Source organism: Falco biarmicus, chromosome 6 (genome assembly GCF_023638135.1).
Source record: "Falco biarmicus isolate bFalBia1 chromosome 6, bFalBia1.pri, whole genome shotgun sequence".
Lineage (NCBI taxonomy): Eukaryota > Metazoa > Chordata > Aves > Falconiformes > Falconidae > Falco > Falco biarmicus.
The window spans coordinates 21,106,735-21,123,521 of NC_079293.1; the positions used below are offsets into that span (position 1 = coordinate 21,106,735).

Here is a 16,787-nt window from a genome sequence, read left to right on the forward strand (position 1 = left end):
CTTCCTTTCTTTTAGTTTTTGTTTTATCCCTTTGGTCAGTTTGGGTCAGTTGTCCCGGCTATGTCCCCTCCCAAGATCTTGCCCACCCCCAGCCCACTGGTGAGGAGGGAAAGTTAAAGAGAAGGCCTTGGTGCTGTGTGAGCACAGCTCAGCACTACCCAAAACAGTGGTGTGTTATAGACACCTTCCTAGCTACTGATACAAAGCACAGCACTGTGAGAACTGCTCTGGGAAAGTTCACTCCCTCTCAGCCAAACTCAACACAGCTGTCAACTGTGGTATCAAAATTCTTCCCTTCAGTCATTGTAATGCCATTCTTTTATATCCTACTGCAAATTCAATCTAATAATTTGCTTGAAATCAAACATAATTATTCAACACTATTTCTTAAATACATTACCTCAAGCAGCCATAAAGCTCCTGACTCTGCCAGGAGCCCTCAGATATCAGACATCTTGGACCTTGTTGTGTAGCTACTAGAAACTGTCTTTTTGTCATCAATGCTTTGATCGATTAGGATTTGGCAATTATCAGCAGCAGAGAGGATTAGTGCTATAAAGCTTTATATACAACTCTGAATTGTTTTCATTTTCCATTCCTGCTCTTTTCCATCATATCATTATTAACATATATAACATTTTGAATTATATAAATATCAGACTTTTCCCCCCATAATCATTTGAATAATAAGATCGGCAACATCTCAGAAGAAGTTGAAGATAATCAAATTTGTGAAAAATTATGAGTATTTAATAAGAAGTGCATTCAGGACTCAGAGAATGCTTAATAGATAAGGACTAGAAAATCTTTCCACATAGAGTAGGCAGCATAACAGAAAAGGGAAGAAATTAGGAGAATACAGAAAATGAGGGAAACAAAGCTCGTGAATAATGCATGGAATAAAGGTATATGCCAAGAACTGAATGATGGAATCTAGAGCTTATATTTCTATAATGATTTATGGAAAGATGATAGAAGGATCCAAGAACTCAGGCAAGAGGAAATTAGTAATACTAGAAGAACTTTTAAAACAGTTTTTCCTCACCAATTTGATTTACTGACAAGAAAGACTGTCACACTTTGCTGTTGACCTACAGCTAAATTACTCAAGTGGAAGGAATACTAATATTTAAAGAGACTTTCAGCTCAGTTTTGTTGTAGTAACACACAGATTCAAAAACTTTGAAATGGCAAATTCTGTTCAGTATTCAAGCTAGTTATTCTGCTCCAAACAGGAAGTTGCTGTGAAAGCAAGAATGTAAAAAAACACATTTAACTTCTAATCAAAATAGATAATCTTAATTTCTGTAATTTGAAAATAATTTCTTGATACCAATTTGTTTAATGATATGCCACAGAGACTACTTTTATACTCCAGTGACAGGATAGAATTATGTGATTTCCAGTAAATGTGCTACCTCAGAATACTATATTTTTTTTTAGCAAAAAATTAGCAAATAATAAACTGTTTCATTATTCAGCTTATGCAGACCATAGTTTTAACTGATCAATTCAATGAAAATCATTACTTTATAAATTAAACAAGCAAAACAATATAAGCAAATGGCAAGTGTTTCACTGGGAGGTTTTTTTCCTATTTTTATTAGTAATCCTGTTTCACTAAGCTAAATAATTCACTCCATCATAGATGACTTCAATGCATCATTTACATTTAAATGACAATTTTTAAATTAATGATTTCCAATTAATGACAAAAGTAATGGAGTATCAACACACAACTATTGGAAACAAAAAAAAGAAGCTTTGATATTTACCTATTAGATTTCTTCAATGTTAAAAATGTAAATGATCAGAACTTGAAGTCAATACATTTATTTTGACTAATAACGTAGTGTTCTTGAACCACTTTCTAAATCTAGTACTTCACCTAGAGATAAATACAGATTATTCTAATACAATTGCATATTTTATTAATTTGGCATAATGCAGAGATAGGACAATACATTTTCTGGTTTTGTATAGGAAAGAAAATGTCATACTGATGGAATTTCCTGTGCTATGTATGCTACTGCCCAGTAGCCAATGCTTTTTTTCGGTATCATGTAGTCAAGCCAATCAGTGTTCTTGGTATCCACATTTGAATAAAGAGAGGAAATCTTTGATGAAATTATATCTCTTAAAATACCTCTCATAAAAACAAGTGAATTTATAGATGGAATGAGTACTGTATGCCCTGTAATGATGCTTTCTGTAATTCAGGCATTTATAGAACAGAATCCATCTCTTTTACAAGATCAGCTCATCCAGCAGGAAAAATGGCTAACTCTGCAGGACCACCAGCCCTAATTAAGTCCTAAAAGGCATCTCAAACCTAAATACAGTTTGGGAATGAGTGCTTGGATTTTGTATAATTGTGTTTAATGAGTAATGTACAATGCTTTCACTTTCTCTTTGCAGTCTTCATTTTATTGTTTTTGACACTGAGGTCGCTCATGACATCTTGAAGGTATGGGATGGGCCTATTGAAAGCAGCATACTTCTGAAAGAATGGAGTGGCTCAGCCCTTCCCGAGGATATTCACAGCACTTTCAACTCATTAACATTACAATTTGACAGTGATTTCTTCATCAGCAAATCAGGCTTCTCCATTCAGTTTTCAAGTATGTAAATATTTTTCATCTCAAATACAATAATTATATATACTTTATATACATTATTCTTATACACATTAACTGTTTCTCATCTTAAAACTTCCTCAGTCTTAAAAAAAAATATATATACTATATTGTTTTAATCATTTTATATATTTATGGAAACAGCTACAACTAGGGAGAGTTTTTGGATTTGCTTTGAATGTTTTTCTTATTCCATGTTTTGTACAGCAACCACATGCCTATTATCTAATTAACATTATTTAACAAGTCAAAATGGGATTGTACATACATGTTTTCTTCTGCACTGATAGTTTTAAATGTTCCCCCCAGTGCTAACTAATAGTATATTATTTTGTGTTTATAGTTTATGTTGTTTAGGTGTTTTTTTCTTACAGTGTTGGTTACTTGATGCATCATTTTTGTGACCTTAACCACTGTTGGTGTACATGGTGAAACTGAAGAATAAAATTAGACTAATGAAATTAACAGGTTTAAAGTGAAAGCTTCTCCATATACAAGGAGCTGTGATTGATATTGTACAGGTGATCAATATCGTAAAACTGATTATGTGGAGTTTTTCTATGTTAAAAGCTGAGGGCAGGTCTGCAGGGAGACCATATCATTGTCTGACTCAGTTGTTGCATCCATATATATATATATGATGTATGTAAGTGTATTTCTGCTTAGGAACATAGGAAATTTATGAATTAATAAAATGTTGGAAAGTAGGAGTATTATTGAAAACCTTTTCTGCAGGTGCTGTCATTCAGAAGTAAAGGGCACTAATAAGATTTCAGTCATTATTTGCATGAGGCAATAGAGTTTGGGGGTTCCTGGTCTCTAATAATACATTTTACATTTACCTATTTACTTAATTTTGCTTGATTTTTCTAAATGCTGTACCCCCCAAACCTCAGGGTATTTCATACCCCTAAGATAACTAGTTAAAATTATATAAAATTAATTAAAGAAAAAGAGCAGAACAAATGTTTCTAAAATACCTAACCTGTGTACTATATAATATACTGCTTTTCATGTTCTTTGAAAAAAGTTAAATTGTACATTTGTGGAAATGAAGGGGTTTTTTTACTCTGTTAGGGTTAGCAAACACAATTTTATGTTGTATTATATGAAAATATTTATAAGTTTATGCACCAATTTTGGAAGGAGGGAAATAATTCAGCAGTTATTTGTCAACACATTCTTTGACCTTCAGCAATACTTATAGTAAATAGGAGACCATTTAATGCTTTAAGGTTGAAGAACTGATTTTTTCATGTTAGTATATCTGATGGATGCATTCAGTGATCATGCTGGTAATTGCAGAGTATGTCTTACTGGAATTAATTGGAATTAGTGGTGCAGAACTGAATGCCTCAGAGCAAGTAAAGGGAAGATGATACTAAAGTTTAATTCACCCTGCTTGAAAAGTGGAGCGTTTTATTATTTTTTTAATTGTTAGAAAAAAATATTATTCAAGGAATATGCTAAAGTAAATGTTAAATTATTTGAACTAAAAATCAGAGCTTAGTTTATTTAGTCTCCTTGAGGTAACGGGCAACCACCGTGGCCCTGATCTGTAAAGGATTTAAGCTAATTAATCTGTGGCTAAGTCAGGATATTTGCATGCTTTAGTATTCATCTTGTGGTCAAACTGTAGACCAGTTTATAGCAAAACTGGACAGAATATTGAAATTTCACTGCTGTAGTAGTTTGTAACTCAATGAATAAAAGAGTTTTGAGTTGCTTAAACTTTTTTTCTGGTAATTGCAGAAGACGTCTGTGTTTTATTACAAGTTCTATGAAGGTAACTGGTCAGGTTTGGTGTCTTTGTGTCACCTGAAGGATTTTCAGGTGTTGCATTTGTTAATGAGTGCATTTTATTTAAATATTAATTACGATCCAAGAAATAACCTTCAGGTGCAGAATAGCAGAGGACTGGAAAGTCTTCAGTAACCTGGACCTCTTCCACATGCAACTTCTGTATTGGATTATGCAACTGGGATGAGTGTTTATGTCAATGAACATCTACTTACAGGATCACACAAAGGATATACCTCTCAGAGTATCAGGTCAAATGAGCAGCTTAACAACAAAGCATTAAAGTGCTAACCTTCAGCTGGAGAATTTGTTTCACTGTGCTGTGAATGCGCTGATTACTTTATATACTTTATATGCACTCTAGAATGTCTTTACTGAATCTGCCTAAAAAGGAGGAGCTGTGAAAGGATAGTATGAGGCAGATCAGAAAATATCGCCTACAAATTACTTGCTGTTGATTGTAAATGTAATTAGTGGTATTTTTAATGGGAAAACGCAAGTGGCTGAAGCTTACAAAATGTTTCAACGCTATTAAAGGTGCCTTGTCTTGCCCACTCAGCTCAGCATGTAGAACATGAGGACATGAACTGACAAGAGTAATTATGTTAATTGTAATCAGTCTAATGCTTTTCATTAAAACTTAATTACCATTTAATCGTGCATAAAAGGACAAAAAATGGAGTTCACTGTACAAAATTGACCTTTACTCTGGGGGTTAAATACATTTAAACTATGTAATACAAGCCAGGAATGTCAACCAACTCTTTCTGGTCACAGTCCAAAAAAGTGGACACAAGAAGGGTGTAGGCAAATTTGGTATTTGGCTTTTTTATTCCAAAGAAACAAAGTTACTGACAGCAAAAACTTTCCGCCTAAGTTAATAATAAAAAAAAAACCATTTTCTAACCTAGCTTAATTCTGTTGTGTTTAAGGTACGTAGGATAGATTTCCCTCTGAAGTTGCCTTTTTGTTTTTATCAGCTATAGGTCTAGATATATTAACGTACACTAAATTTCAAACTTCTGGGCATCTAAGAGCAGGTAAAGTTAATCTTACCTGTCTTTTCAGAGGTGTCTAGTTTCCTTTGAGATGCCATAAGGTATCCTGGCTAGTCTCCTCCATCTGCCATTCCAGAAGGTCACACACCCATAAGTCCTTGGTCGTATCTTTCAGTCCTGTGCAGATACCTTGGATACTATAGAGCATTTTGAATGAGACTATCCACCTATGTTGAAGCAGATCAGTCTTGCCCTGAATATTTATTCCTCAGCTACTCTAGACTTCTGAAAGCATTTGGTTCCATGCTAGTGGATGATCCATTGCTTTTATTAACCTGAAGTGTATTTTATTGAGAGCTTTTTTGTATCTCATCATAGAATTTTTTACTTGATACTTAACAAAACCAATAGAAGTGACAGATGATAGGAACAGGACTGGCAGTTGCTAGTTATCTTATAATTCTTACAGACTTAGCCTTATTTTGACAATACCCAGTAGTAGCTCCTAGCCTTTTTTCTTGAACTAAATTCTCAGATGTTGTAACTTAAGAGAATTGTATCCTTTTCTTAAACCGAATGGTGAATTCATAGTTCTTCAACTGGTTTCGTAGATTCGGCTCCTCAAGGCTATAATACATCAAAGATTTATTTGCACTCCTCTTATAATGGAAAAGAAATTTTTGGAAATGTCTGCCTTTTCTAAAGTCAGACCCATCTATGATGACTTTCTATGCCGGCATCTGGTTCTATGGCATTGTTAATTTCTCTTAGTCATAGTATTATGTAAGCATGCACTTCAATTAACAATTTACCTATCTCTGCTTTTATGTGAGCAGAAAGGTTTTGTTTGGGTTTTGGGTTTTTTTTTAGCTAATACAAAGCAACTGGCAAAATGTTAATAAAGTAGTAAAGAGGGTTTTTTCTCAATTTCTTTGTAACATTTCTATCTTGTTAGAACTTCAGGCACTCATTTTATTAAAAGCAAAGATATAAAATGAAGGCATTTGTGTAGTTGGTTTAGTCCAATTTTGTTTTTTCTGTTGTTTGCTTGCTCTCCCAATATTTTTTAAATTTGCTTTCGAAGTAAATGCAGATCTAAGCAATGATAATTAAAGATACCTGACTAAATGTTTATCTTAACAACACAAGTCATCAATTATGGTAATAAAAATAAACAACTTATACTGACCATGTTATTAGAACAGTTATTTGGAAATTATTTTGTCTGATGTTGACATATCTGTTGATACTTTCCTTCCATTGATAAGAGCTTAAGCATCAGCAGTTCTGTGTTTGATAGCTCCTAATGACACTGAGTTTAATCTGGCAAATCTGTTTAAGCAGTGATGCCTGCTTCTGTCCAGTTTTGTAATTGTATTTGATCATTTGTTTCCTTACAGCAGTTCTTACAGTAACGATGTCACCTATCTTGAGAGTACTGTTGTCTTGTAAATTGTTCTTTTATTGCTGAGATATGTTTTAGTCACTTGCCTAATGGCCTGAGTTACTATATTGAAGTACTATAAGTATTTCCATGACAGAATCTTCTTTGTTAGGATTCATCATGCAACTGTTGCAGTTTGATTCATAATTAAATTATCAATAAAAGGGAGTTAGCACAAAAATATATTTTAAAAGAAATTTACACATGCATAACCACATATCTGTCTTACTAATTAACTAGTTTTTCAGTTCAAAGAAAATTAAATCCATTAAGACATCCCTAGTTAAAATAAAGGACACCACACAGCACAGGATTCCCTTATAAAGTCTGTAACCTTATCATTTCACAGTTCAGCCTTGTCACTTGCTTTCTTTGATGCTATAAATGTTGCATTGCATGCTCACAATAACACAGTTTCATGAAGCTGTGTCGTAGCATTCCTATCCATCACCATAGCCTGGGCAAGATATCCTCAGCTTCATAGTGGGTAGGGTTCTTCATTTGGTTCCTGTGGAACTAAGCAGGTTACTTTGATGGCTGTCTCTAAGCTTGTGAGGTTTTGTACTTCAGACTTAATGAAAGAGGCTGCATTAACATTTGGGGTTTTCTTTACTTTCTTGGACAATACAAGACATTTAAATAGGTGATTGATGCTATTTTGCACAGTTTTTAGTCTGTACATTTACATATATTACATGAGATACTTTTTAGAGAGCGAACACTGTTATTTCACATTTGGAAATGTTTCTTACTCTGAAATCACTGAAAAACCTACATACAATGTCTCAGTTTTGATATGCCAAAATAATTCTCAAACCTATTATGCAAGCGTAATGCACTAAACAGGGGAAGCTTATGCACTGATTGCAATTTACAAGCCTAGCTTCTGAAAAGTCTTTACCATTTTATAACCATGTGGGTGGAATTGAATAAAATAGAGTATCTGCTGCATAACACTACAGCAAATGGTTTACATGATTGTTTACTATAGACATAGTGAAAATTATATTGATGAAGGTGACAAGTTTTTTTTCTTGAGCTATAATAGATTACATGCTAAGCAAACTGATAAAGAAGTCTCCTTCAGGTGAAAGATAAATTAGGCATAAATCTAACATATTGCTCACAAGACTACAGACACACAAATGTACAGTGTCATCCTCTCAAAACCAGTCTCCTGTTCATTTTCAGTGAAGTTTTAAATCAACGTTGAAAATGTAATTTGGGGATCAAATCCAAATTATGATCTAAAATGGGATTCTGGAAGATTATTAAATTAAAAATAGAGAGGCTTAACACAGTGGCTGCCAACATATGGAGGTCTGAAAACTCCCTAGCAAACTGTGGTTTTACCAGCTACCCATTCTTCCGGCACCTACCTCTAGTTTCATCTTTTGTGTAGATAGAAGCTTTTTCCACTCTGAGCAGATGAGACAGTAAGAGATGGGAAATCTGTATAGTGTCACTCTATAACCCACTGAGTATCATGTAGCTTCCTGCTTAGAACATATGTACAAAAGCTGAGAAGCAGCGATTTAGTTCTCCAGCCTAATGGAATTCAAATCTCGTCTTTTTGCTATGCCGTTTTAGGCATCTAATTTTTCTCAGTCATTTCCAAAATGTCTAACTATAGAATTTGGTTTGATTTAGCATCCTTGAGTCTAAAATGTTCTTACTGCTTTCCCTGCTTTACAGCATATGCGTTTTATTTGTGTATAAGTTTCTGATTTAATCAGGTGGGGTTTTTTCTGAATTTCATATGGCAATGTTATATCACAGCATGAACGTGGCCTTTCTCCTAGGTACGTAAGCTAGATATTAATGGCACGTCTATATATTATTGGGGGATGAGAAGAAAAGAGCCTGTTATAAAAGAGTGATGACAGAAGAACTAGTGCTTTTTAATGTCTATATTATTTAAAACATATAACCGCTATACCCTTTAGATATTTGCACAATACCAAATGAAGCAATAGAAGACTTGTAATTTTCATGCAGTTACAGAACCTCTTGGGAATCTTGAGAAGTGAAACAACTTGGAAGGGAGACAAGTTGAAAAGTTGACAGTGTCTGTAAATGTTCACTTTACTAGATGACACATCAGTGATTAAATGTCTGGTGTTTTGTTTAATTAGGATCAAGTGTAGTTGGCATGATAAAAAGGTTGTTCGTTTCAAATACATAAAATAACCTCTGAGGCTGCAAGAACAAAAGTGTAAAGAACATTTTGGTGCTTATTAAACATCTGTGATTGTTTTTAGAATTTAGAACTTTATATATAAGATATGGAGATTAACAGTGAAATGAATATTAAAAGGCATCAGTCCTTTGTAACTGGTGCAAACGTGATGCAGTCAAAATGGGAAAAACATGTAGTTTGCTGAGGTATTATACGGCATAACCTTTTAAGGAGAAAATTTAGATATTCAGAGAATTGTTGGAAAAAGGTACTAATTAATGACAGAGATAGGCTTGTGCTCATTTACTTGAAAGAATTATGATTCTTTAACAGATATGCATTATAGTGATCCATTTTTTACAGCTATTATTGTCTGTCAAATAAGAAATAACTACTTTGAGGTCATGACCATGCTTTCCTGCCCTGTGGCCAAGTATACATTTAGTAAACTGCAGTAATATGGGATGTCAGGTAAATTGTCAGAGTTGTGCCTGGGGAGCGCTTACACAGTGTTCATTAGCAGTGACAGCCATTGCTTTAATTCTTGTATTGATACTTAGAAATTCTGGTTGAAAAGTCCACCTTTGCTAAAAACCACCATGCATTTTACTTCATTTAGATACAGGAACCATCCAAAGGTTGATAGTACTTTGGAATGGAAACAAGGTTAAAAATTATTAGTAATGAAATCTTCATGTGTTTGTAGTGTGTTAATTCATGAATACTTATACAGACATGTTTTACACTTTCTGTGATTTGTCTAAGCAATCACCCATTTGCTAGAATGTGCATAAAACCATTTTACCAATCTAAGATGTTTGTTTCTCATTTTGCTCAGTCTTTTTTCAACCTTTCTGTCTCCTTAAGATTTACAACACAGAAAAAAAAAAAGTTTTGCAATTGAACAACTTGTTAACTGTTTCAATTTTGGAAATGTTTAGGTGCTTTGGCTGTTTCTTACGGTCGTATACTCTTTTGGTGTGGATGGAAGGACTAGATGCAGTTATTAATGCAGAAAATGGACTACCTCCACATTATGGTCACAAAAGTCATATAGTGGTGGTAGTGATGGAGCTGTTTTGTCTTATGAAAACCTTTGGGTTGTACTATTTGAAATGAGCTAATGAAATAATTTTAATGAAATATTAATGTTTCCTGGGATTAAAATAGAAAAAATGAAAAAAAACCCACCACCCCCAAAAAACCACCACCCCCAAAAAATAGAGCGGTGAGGATGGACTGCTATCACTAACGCACATCATTTATAGGAGGTATGGAAGAAACTGTGCACCTCTATTTAAAACAATAGAAAGTGATTATCAAGCATAAGGAAATAGTATTTTATGTTCTTAGACTTTTTTGGCCTGTAATTGGTAATGCTATCATAAACCCCAAGCACTTGAAGTGCTGCATACTGCTTAAAATACAGAAAGACTTAGTCACTGCTTTCTCAGAAAGTGTTGGAGAATGGCACAGCACAATATGGTAAGTAATAATAACTAGCTCGTCAGCCAACAAAGTGATAAAAAACAGTTTTAACAATGGCGTATATGCTTTCAATAAATTACATCAGCTTTTCTCTGAATGCTTCCCATTGGTCTGATCATATCAAATGTACACCTTGAAGGGGCATCAGATACAGTTAAGGTGGTTATAAGTAAGTTGAAGAATTAATCAGTTGTCTGATGTGTGAGCACATGAGAAAGTATACATAGTCCATATTAGAATAAAAGACAAAAATGGTGTTTCACACTTTCTGAGGATTATCCCTTGCAGTACCAGAGATGAGCAGAAGAGTGTAGTGTAACAGTTTTTTAAAAAAGCCTTTGGCCTGGAATGAAGAAGATTAAACTCGGTTGAATAAAGATGGTGAAAGTGGTAGAGGGACTTGCAGATACACATCAATATCCATTAATGGTGATTGTGACACTGGGTTTGTGACTTCATACTTTGGCTTTTGCTCACAATTGTGGTAGGTTCTCCAGAAAATACATCTGGGTGGAGCAGCCTGGACTGGGTAAGAAACAGAGTACAATTCAGTGATTTAGGGACAGTAGTCTCCAGAGATGGGACCTTCTTTCCTTGGGAAGACTGTAGTGTTTACTGCAACTCAGGATACTGAATACCTGAAGCCCATAGAAGAGACTGGCGTCTTCCAGAAATCCATAGTGGATGTAGATTTGTCTATCCATTAAGTCATACCATACTGCTTGTTCTGCTCAGTTTAATATTGCTTTTCTTTTTTTTTTTTTTTTTTTTTTTTTTTTAACAAAGCAAAACACATATCCAAACTCAAGAGACTGAATATAGGTGAGATATTTTGCTTAGAGTCAGTTTGAGTGTAGTCTTAGAAAAGTTTTGCTTGCCCCTGAAATGGGAACTTCAGGGCTACGTAGAACTGCTATTTGATTCAGCCAGTTGGGTAGACATAGCATTTGCATGCTGCAGGATATTCAGACTATAAAACAATGTTATTTATATTATAATACTTACCCTATTGCACAAAAAGCATCAAAGTGCATAAAGAAATTTGGTTTTATAACCAGAACATTGAAGTGAGGAAAGGAGTTATTAGCTCTTTTGATGCATTAACTGGCAAAAAAAAAAAAAAAAAAAAAAAAAAAAAGGCAGAGTGAAGAAAGGCAGAATTGTGGTTTTTTCATCTTAGACCATATTTTATGCTAAGGAAACTGGCAGGAAGCCAACATCATCTCAGTGGGCAAATTCTCATAAAAATAATGCAGCAAAATGCCTTCCTATATTAACTGATGAGTTAATAATAGTGCCTCTGGTTGGAATGCTAATGTAAAAATATTGTGCTTTTAATTATGGATTTTTAGTATCTACACCTTAAAGCTTTTATTTTGTCATTCCCTTACAGCTTCTATAGCATCGACCTGTAATGATCCCGGGACACCACAGAATGGCACTAGATACGGAGACAGCAGAGAGCCCGGAGACACTACCACCTTTCAGTGTGACCCTGGGTATCAACTTCAAGGACAGGCTAAAATTACATGTGTGCAACTGAATAACCGATTTTTCTGGCAACCTGATCCTCCTACGTGCATAGGTAATAAGATGAAATGTTAGTCTCTTTTTAAGATTAATACAGATCAGATTTCTTGTTTAACTGGTGGGTGTATGATGCTTATGCTGAAATGATGCTCTTCACAGAACCTGGTAATTTCACACTTATGGTTACTGCCAGCCTCATTCTTAAAATTAACACTAGTTTTGGATGTCAGTTGCTCACTCTATTCTATTCTTTAAACTTCATACAAGTTCAAAATTCACAAAGTCTAATAGAATTTTTAAATGGTAGAGGTGATTTGAATTTAAAAAAATCTTTTTGAAATGGCCTCATCAGAATGGTCTTCAATGTAGTGATTTATTTACATAAACTGCAATCCATTATTTATTAAAAAAAATAAATCTGAATTGTCTTACAGATTCAATAACCATCCTGTGCAATCCCTAGGAAACTAAAGATATTTTTGCTGAAGCAGGATGCTTGTTGAGAAACACAGATGCAGAGAAGGGGCTCCAAGTGACAGTGCTCTTGAAAGAAATGAGATCTGTTTCCATAACATGAGGAGAGGGTGGGAGATCTATCTTTGAAACAATTTTTGATTCTTGGTTCCATAGTTCTATATAGCATAAAGGTTTCTCTGAGGTTCTGGTTGGTAGGCTAATAATTACAGGCTTAGAAGTCTTGCTGACATGTATTTTAAGGTCATCGGTGTAGTTCTAAGATTAGAGTTAATCAACATCTATGATAAATTATCCGTAGTAGTGATTTTTTAAATCTTTATGATTTTGCTGCCTATTGATTTATAATTAAGACATACTAGTGATGCTAAAAACCAGATACAGTATGTTTTAATAGCACTAAAATAAACATAATGCTTTTTTGTTCTACAAGCCATTTTGGAAAGATGTTTTCCAAAATGGCAAATCCACAAACAGCTGCAGTCTCTGAAGTGTTTACAGATATCTCAAAAATACGGAGAAGTGTACAGGATAATGCAGGATAGTGTCTTTCACTCCGTATCACCTAGCAGGATTGGAGCAGTATATTATCGGAACATTGTCTTCTGGATACCTTGTGTGTAACATATAAATAGCAGTATCAAAATGTTTACTAAACATACTAATATTATTCACAAATTTAAAATATTTAAATAAAAAACTAAAAAAGGTCTAGAGCATTCATACTCTTTCTATGAATACCAATTACAATCCCTCCATACTACTAAAAAAACCCAACAAAAAACAAACAAACAAAAAAAAAGAAGGAAAAAAAGAATGAAAGAAAGAGAGAGTGTCTTTGGGCAAAAAGTATATACATATTGTTATTCTTCCATATACTCAAGGTGACTTTGAAGGGGAAAGCAGATTGAAGTAATCTTTTCTGTAGACATGACAATATTAGAAACCTTAAGGGTTCTGTAAAGCCATTACATGTAATTTCAAAAAAATTCATAAAGTCCTTATTTTAGTATGCAGACTTATAAATGAAAAAATATTTGTATTTAATAACAGTACTCTGAACATTGTGCAATTTCCATTCCTAATTGTTTAATCGTTTGTTCTCTATTTGTACTTTGTTACTTTGATAATGGTTATCTCAGACTGAATCATCAGCACACATAAGGAACATGTGAAACATTTCCTGGAACCATTATTTGTGAACAGAACCAAAAATAATTGAAAAACTAAAGAAAAAAAATCCCACACCCTTGATCAAAAATAACGATTAAAATACCAAAACCACAGACACAAAAACCCCCAGATACATAAATAACCTAATGTTTACATAAACAAACAAATAAATGGGGGGTGTGGGTGTGGGTTTATTTTGTTTTCATAAATACCACAAGAGGAATGCTTTCATTATTGTTTTAATAGGGGTTATGAGCATCGTTCCAAGTAAATTTTCTTGATCACACTTCAGTTCACGATTTTGAATTTTCTTGGAGCTTTTTAATGAAATTAAACTGCAAGATGTGTTCTAAGAGTGCATCTGATGTACTCCAGCCACTAGTAAGCATTCAGTCAATTGGACCAGACTAGAAATGGCCTGAAAAAATCCTTCTTTAAAATGTTTAATGCAGATTCCAAATCCTTAGTACTAACTATTTTATGCTACAAATGTGTTCCTAGTTCCAGTCTGCATGGCTTGGTAATGTAGTTGCAGCCCATGTTGACTACTGTACTTTTCAGTTAGATTTCTATATGATTACCATCTTTGGAAGTTGGATTCCTTATCTGTTAAAAAACCCATTCAATTTATGGTAACTAAATAAATGTATTTGATTTTTGATGTGGGTAATACATTTACTGAGTAAATCAAACTGGGTTTTGTTACATCTATGATCAAAAGAAACTGCATCCTGCATCCTGCTGCTGAGCTTTCCCAGTTCTTAGTAGTTCCAGTACATAAGAAACACTTCAGCTTGATAGAGATAGGATTAAGTAACAGCAAGAATATACAGGATTTTATATTTAACTCCATATATTTATTCCTTTAGAAAAAGCTTATCTGGTGCTTCTTTGAATATGCACAAAGCTCACTTTTTAAGGAAAATACAGAAATGTTTGCTAGCTAGAAGTGGGAAGGCTCTGGTTTTGTTTTTTTTTATTATTATTATCTTTGGTAAATTTAGAAAACAATTTATTCCTATTTAACAGTTAATATGTGCTTCTAAATTTAATCTGTGACCATATTCCTATTTCTTTTTACATTGTGACAGCTGCATGTGGAGGAAACCTGACAGGCCCAGCAGGAGTTATTTTATCACCTAACTATCCACAGCCTTATCCTCCTGGGAAAGAATGTGACTGGAGAATAAAAGTAAACCCTGACTTTGTCATTGCCTTGATATTCAAAAGGTACCATTTCTAGATGAATGCCTCTGTTTAAAAGTATTTTAAATGTCACATCTAAAAATGACATCATTTATCAACTCTTAAAACTTCTAATCATATTCTCTGGCTAAGTCCTGGAGCATACATCCAATATGTGCTATATCATTGCTTCCAAAAAACGTAAAAAAAAATAATACAGTTATATGGCACTTTTGAAATCAAATATGTTCCTAAGCAACAAAACTTTCTGTGACCTATGAATTAAAAATATTTGAAAAACAATGTCAATTTATAGAAATGCTTGATTTATGTTGTACCTTTTAGTAGAGACTTGAACTGTAGTGGAAACTATTTGTAACTCAGTTCTTAAAGGTTTTTATAAAAGCATGCTAAATATACTTTGCTTGGAGTGCATAGATCAGGAAAAAAAAATTGGTCTACTTAGTCAAGAGATAAAAAATGTCTAGATAATGTCAAATAATATTTTAAAAATTTTATTTACTCAGTGTTTCACCATCAACCTATATTTGTTGCACAGATTTTTAACACAAATTTAAGTTCAGGGATATAGTCATATTCATGTGTTCAGTTTAGCATTTCTATTGAATCAGGCCTATATAGTAATCTTGCTTGCTACATATATGGTTACAAAAGCAAATTATTATTTTTTTTAATTTATTTTATCATTCTCTGTCCTAAGTGTGATTTTTAAGCTAAGAATAGTAACATTCCTGTTGACTTCAGTGGGATGGTGATCAGTTATGTTTCTTTTAGGAAGAAATGATGGCATGTTCAGAATTTTGTTGTGTAATATTTTCATCTTTATTTAAAAAAAAATACACCCCCCCCCAAAAAACAAAACCAAACCAAACCCCTAGTTTCTTTCATTGGCTAATTGCAATGTGTTATCTGATAGAATATTGATACACAAAAAATGAAATAATGAAAGCCTAAGGAACTTGAAATTATATAATGAAATATACAGTAATTCTGTTCTTCAGATATTTGATCACATAGCATTAAAGGGTGGGAATAGTTCTCCCCTAATTACACTCTTTAAGATGTCATATGGTAGGTGTGATAAGCAGCATATTTCTGTGGACTGCCTAAATAATCAGCTCAAATGCTCCCTTTCAAGTAAGACAAAATAAAATAAACTTATAGTTGCTCAGTATTCATGTAGTATGCTCAGTAGTATGTTTGTGAATTCTATTTTAAGGAATATGAGTATGAGCAATATAAAGGAATTTGCAGTTTATGCTATACTTCCATTTTATAAACATTCTATAAATAATCACTGGACTGCCTAAATCTTTCCTAAATTTGATATTCTGTGCTAGAAGTTCTTATGTTTTCCAGACAGAAATCTTTAGAAATCTGAAAAAAAAAAGGTTATGCCATAGCTTCCCAGGTTTTTGCCAGTACCTTTTACAAAACTACCTGATGCTGGAGAATATTCTTGGAAACTCATCCATCTTCTGACTGATGGCAATATAGGGCCTTTTAAGGTGTAGACTGTGGGGTTGCTAATATTGTAGATATTTTCAGAGAACTGGGGAAAAAAAAAAAAAAAAAGAACATTGGAAAACAAATTAAGAAGGGGAAACCCAACACTGTTATCTGTATGCATATGGGTGTCAGACAGACAAAACGGAAAACTGACTCTTTTTTTAATAAATACTGTACTTTTAGTATAAATGGACCATAACAGTAATATGGATTCATATTTTATGAAAAAGTGTGCACATACATGCTGGTAACTTTGTAATAGATAAGTAAATCGAGGTAGTTTTATGAACATATTTAATGTTTGAACACAAATAATGCACTGTCACAAATGCCCTCTGATTTATATGAAA

General features: G+C 33.5%; 1 protein-coding gene across 1 annotated transcript in view; it reads left to right on the forward strand.

Annotated features, from left to right (window-relative positions):
• The window catches only part of CSMD1 (CUB and Sushi multiple domains 1), a 1,210,323-nt gene that overhangs the window by 979,553 nt on the left and 213,983 nt on the right, over nucleotides 1–16,787 (forward strand). The window contains exons 26-28 of the mRNA XM_056344568.1: nucleotides 2,419–2,621; nucleotides 11,939–12,130; nucleotides 14,814–14,952. Coding sequence (XP_056200543.1) covers nucleotides 2,419–2,621; nucleotides 11,939–12,130; nucleotides 14,814–14,952 — 534 coding nt within the window. The remainder of the gene's footprint in view (nucleotides 1–2,418; nucleotides 2,622–11,938; nucleotides 12,131–14,813; nucleotides 14,953–16,787) is intronic.